Source organism: Triticum aestivum, chromosome 4B (genome assembly GCF_018294505.1).
Source record: "Triticum aestivum cultivar Chinese Spring chromosome 4B, IWGSC CS RefSeq v2.1, whole genome shotgun sequence".
In the NCBI taxonomy this organism is placed as follows: Eukaryota; Viridiplantae; Streptophyta; class Magnoliopsida; order Poales; family Poaceae; genus Triticum; species Triticum aestivum.
Window position 1 is genome coordinate 655,201,459 of NC_057804.1, and position 4,877 is coordinate 655,206,335.

At 46.1% G+C, this 4,877-nt stretch overlaps 1 protein-coding gene across 1 annotated transcript; it reads right to left on the reverse strand.

The window, feature by feature from the left end:
* LOC123093919 (uncharacterized) lies at positions 1-4,418 on the reverse strand. Its single transcript, XM_044515980.1, has 5 exons — positions 4,053-4,418; positions 3,763-3,918; positions 3,378-3,521; positions 2,960-3,272; positions 1-1,402 (listed from the first exon to the last, which is right to left on the reverse strand). The coding sequence occupies exons 2-5, from the start codon at positions 3,877-3,879 to the stop codon at positions 18-20; spliced, it is 1,959 nt and encodes a 652-aa protein (XP_044371915.1). The 5' UTR covers positions 3,880-3,918; positions 4,053-4,418; the 3' UTR covers positions 1-17.
* Between the last annotated feature and the right edge of the window lie 459 nt (positions 4,419-4,877).

The window sequence follows — 4,877 nt, forward strand, 5'->3', positions numbered from 1 at the left end:
TCGGTATGGAAAAACCCTCAGTAGTTCCATGCATTGGAGCAACGCCGAGGCAGCCTTGACCGGGTCGACGGGCCGTACTTGTCCCTGGACCCTATAGCATGCAAGTCGTCGCATATCTCGTGCCTCGCGAGGGAGACCAGCCCGGGCAATATCTCCCTCTGGAAGTCTCTCATCCCCCTCCCTCTCCTCAGCTTGATCCCACACGAAGGCCCGTCCTTGTCCGGCGCTGTCACGGTGGCTGAATCACCGTCGTCTCTCAGAGCCTCTAGGTTCATCACGCCTTCCTCGAAAGAGTCCAGCGAGACCTGCGGTTCATCGCCTCCATCCTGAGCATCTGCCTGGTTGTTGCTGCAGTGGCTGTCTGTGATCCACGCAGCGCTATCCGTGAATAAGGAAACGAGTGTCTGAGCTGCTGTGGACGCTAGTAGCTCATCTTCTGCCACAACTTGATATGTGATGGGCGCGTTCATAGAATTTGATTCTCCGTTACTTGATGGTCTCAATCTTGGACAAGCGTAGTCACGACCTTGAGGAGTTTCTGGAATCGACATCGACCTGTTTGTTGCAACTCCAGAGTCTGGCGACCGTACACTTTTACCATCCATACTCTCAGCCATGTGTTGTTGGTCTATGACAGTTGGACATTCAAGGGAAGAAATGTTTTCCTGGACCTTATCCTCAGTAAAGTAATGACTTAGAAGCTTGTCAACACCATCACTACTACTTGCATGTTTCTCTCTGGGACTGCTATCCATCATCGATGGGAGCTCGATGCTTCCAACTGACACATTCAAGTCAAAACCCTCCATTTCATCATCACAGATTACTGCTAGACTCTCCTCTTGGCACTCCCTATACACAGCTGTTTGTCCTCCTATTTTTCGTAAATCTGAAGAAGAAGAAGAATGTCGACCGCTCGCCCTAACTGACATCTCTTCACGTGGAATTTCCATAGAGGCCTGAGAACTCATTCCAGAGACATTATCTAGCGTATGTTGGTGCTGGATATTTCCTCTGAGACGCACGTCATGATTTGAAGCCTCCACACGGAAAGGCTTAGAACTGCTCTGTGGGTCACAAATACCTCCTCTGGCCATCACTCCCCTTGTGCTGTCTGGGGCCGGCATTGATGCCGCAACTGTGATCGAAGACCCTTTTGAGGATCCAATGCTAGATTCACCTCCGATGTGGAATGCTTTGCTGGAGTTGCTGCAACCTTCTCCTGATTGCATTGTTCTTGAACTAGCCAAAAGAGAACAGAACACGTTTTTGGAAGAATCAGGGCAAACATTTAAATCATCTTCTTGAGCTATATTCAGGTCGATAAGCATGCGGCCAGATGCAGTAGCCTTTGCTTTGACTGGTGAATGACTGTCTGGGGTATCGCTAGATCCAGTTGAACCTGAAAGGTGATAAACAGAGTCAAGCAAATACCCCAACAGAATCTCAAACTTTTCCAGTGGAGTTACAGAAAGCAATAAATAAGATGCAGTCCAAGATGTCTGCACAAGAAAAGGAATTCACTAAATGATAAGCACTACACTAACTACAGTCATACAGAAAGCTGGGAACACATCTAGTTATAATGATGTACAAAAACATTATGATATGTTGTTCTACTCAACGGGTTAGTTTTCTTCCAGTCTGAATGAAACATTACTCATAAAAAAATATATTTAGCGAGGGCAATTATATTTCTGATGGAACATGGAACATTTATGCTATGCTAATTGAAATGAACACAAATTTGTAGTGGTAATGATTAGGTAAACAATGATCAAAATGCAGAGGATGCAATCTAACATCCCTTATCAAATCGCTTGCACTTCTAAATTCCGTAATTCACGAACTTCTTTGGCCAATAAGAGAACATTATAGTGTATGTTTTGTGCATATAGACTCGATTAATACTTTAATGGGTTGCCATTGACAAAAAAGATGAAATACAGGCAACACAGCATCTGGTCTGATAGCAGATAAACTTGGCCAATTTACAATCTCTTAGTGTTGTCAGGCATTAGTTATTAAATGAGCTATCATTAAAGTGTAATAAGTAATAATACTGTGTCTCTTAGACTCTTGTACAATGGATAAAGGAACTCATGTAAAGACAGGAAAATAAATAAATCAAAGAAGCCTTTTCATTTTCATGTATCATCAAGATAAACAAATGAACTGTTGCGCAGAAAAACAAACTGAAAGACAGATCCAGGCTTGCAACTGACTGAACAAACTGAAAGAGAGATCCAGGCTTGCAACTGACTGAACAAAACTGAAAGAGAGATCCAGGCTTGCAACTGACTAGAGGTTATTTTGTACGAGTATAGAGAATTACAATAAGAGCACATTCCGTTGAAGCTAAATGGATGTTTTACCTATAAATAAGCTAACTGGATGTTTTCTTCGAACTAAGCTAAATGGATGTTTCAGCAAACCAAGACTAAATTACATCATACGTAAAAGCTATACTGTACAAAACTGGAGCTAGCATAACACACAATTACGTAAGTGGTACGTAGAATTTTCCGGCCATCCTGTTCTTTTACTCTGAAAATAAAAGGTTGGGCATGTGGAGAAGGAAATGAGTAAAAAAAAATCTTAGAATAAATTAGCCTACAAAAGAATGCCATGGTGTGAACTGTGAAGTGAACATTATTGACAATGCAACCCTGCAGGACATAAATTTGATCCTAAAGCACATAACTGCAGCCTACTTTTATTAATCAAGATTCATTACTCACAGATTCATTTTAGAAGAACAATCTGAGTTATAATATCAAAGACCATTCTATTTCTATCAGAAGAACTCATTATTAGGAAGGCATTCGGTTCTGCATTTCTTTAGTTTTGCTTGACAAAAGCTGTTTTACTCTACCAAAGCAGACAATGATAGTTATATTAACATAACTAGGCAGGGCAGGGCAGGGCAGGGCACGGAGGATTCTCCCTTTTAACTCACCAAAACGGACATGGGCAGCAGCATTTTCCCTCTGATAACACTGGGAATTATCCACAAACCCAGCACTGCGCTTGGCATAGTCACTGAACCGAGCAGGAGACAAGATCTCCACATCATCATCATCGTCGTCGTCCTCGGACATCGCCGGCTTCTCTAGATCGATCATACGGCGATAACCAGACGACCTCCCCTGCACACCACCACCATGGTCAGGTTTCCTCCTGGCAGAAGAACCCTCCCCAGCACCCAAACTCCCTGCGACCCCATTGCCACACCAGATGGCCTGCTTGCCTCCTGACGGATCCGGATCAATCTGCGGCAGAAAGGCAGAGAGACTTGTGGATTTAGCAACAGGGATTTGGGGAAAGCTTAGGCGATTCCTGTTTGGGCCTGGCCTGAATAGCATAGCGTAGCTCACCGTGTGGATGTGGGATCGGGAGGAAGTGGCCATGGCCGTGGAACGGGTGGGAATGGGGTAGAGGACGTCGTGGGATTGCTCCCAGAAGGGGGCATCCGGCCGGAGATTCCTCTGCGCCCAATACAGCCTGTGCAGGTCCTCCACCTACAAACCACAACCAGATGCAACCACATGAGCAAGGGGAATTTTTGGCAGTGCAAAAACCAAATTAGCTTTATGTATATCCCATCTGTGGAACAAATTGCGGAAATAATTGACTTTTATTCGTGGGTATATTATTTTTAATCGTGATTTACACGGGCTGGCTAGTGAGGAAAGAAAAGGAAAGAAGAGATTTTTTAGGGGTGGAGCAAGTAGGTAAGCAGGGGAAGGGAGGGGGAGGCACCTGGTGGCGGTAGGCGTGTTCTTGGCGGAGCATTGCGTGGGCGAGGCGGTGGTCCTGGGGCGCCGGCTCCGGCGACGGCGGCGCGCAGTTGAGATCCAAATCCATGACGGCGGCCATGATCCGCCCCCTCCCTGGACTGGACTGGACTGGACTGGACTGTACCCAACAACAACAACCAACCAACCAAGCAGCCGGCAGAAAAGCTAATTCAGATCAAACAAATCTAGCGGCAGGACGATGAAGCAGGCAAAGAAAATAAACCATGGATTGAAACGAGAAAACATACTCACCGCGGAATCAGGGGCTGGCTACTGGTCGCCTCCTCCTCCTCGTTTGTGCATGCTTTTCTTGTGATGTTTTTCCTTGCTCTACTCTCTCTCTCTCTCTCTTTCTTTCCCCAGGCAGGCAGGAGCAGCTCTCTCTTTCACCACATCTCGGCCGTCGCTGTTGCGCCCAGTTGTTTCCTTCCTCCCCCTAATCTATCTATCTATCTGCGATGAATCTGCTCCTTTTTACCGCTGGACAGCGAGCGAGGAGCCGCGCCGATCTGGGTCTCCACGGAGCTGTGTTTGCTATGGGTGCCGCTGTCCCGTCTCACCTGTCCCCTCTCCCTCTCTCTCTCTCCTGCTTTTCTCCTCTCTGCTTCTCTGCTGCAGCCGCTGCTCTCTCTTTTGGAGCAGGAGTACTTATTTTTTTACTGGTAGAGTGAGCACTGCTCTGCTCTCTCTCTCTCTCTGGCTGCAGCTGCAATGCACTGTTTGCTTTTCTCCTCCAAAAGCTTGGGTCTTTGGAACTACTGCCGCTGCTGTGAATTCGGATCCCTTCCTTCCGCTCCTACCACTGCACTTCCATTTGGTGGTACTACTGCTACAGAGCCTGTGAATTATACTTCTCACCATGAGCTTTCAAGTTAAATGGGGTTTTGACTGGCTGTGATTTTTCCTGCAGAAATTAGGTGCTGGCTATCGACCATAGTTTCAAATAGCCGGCTGTAGCCCCGCTATAGCTGTTTGAGTATGTTGCCGCTAAATGATTTCATGTACAATTTGCCGCTATAGCTGTTTTTAAGGTTTGCCGCTGTATGCCATAGCCCGCTATTTAAAACATTGTAGTAT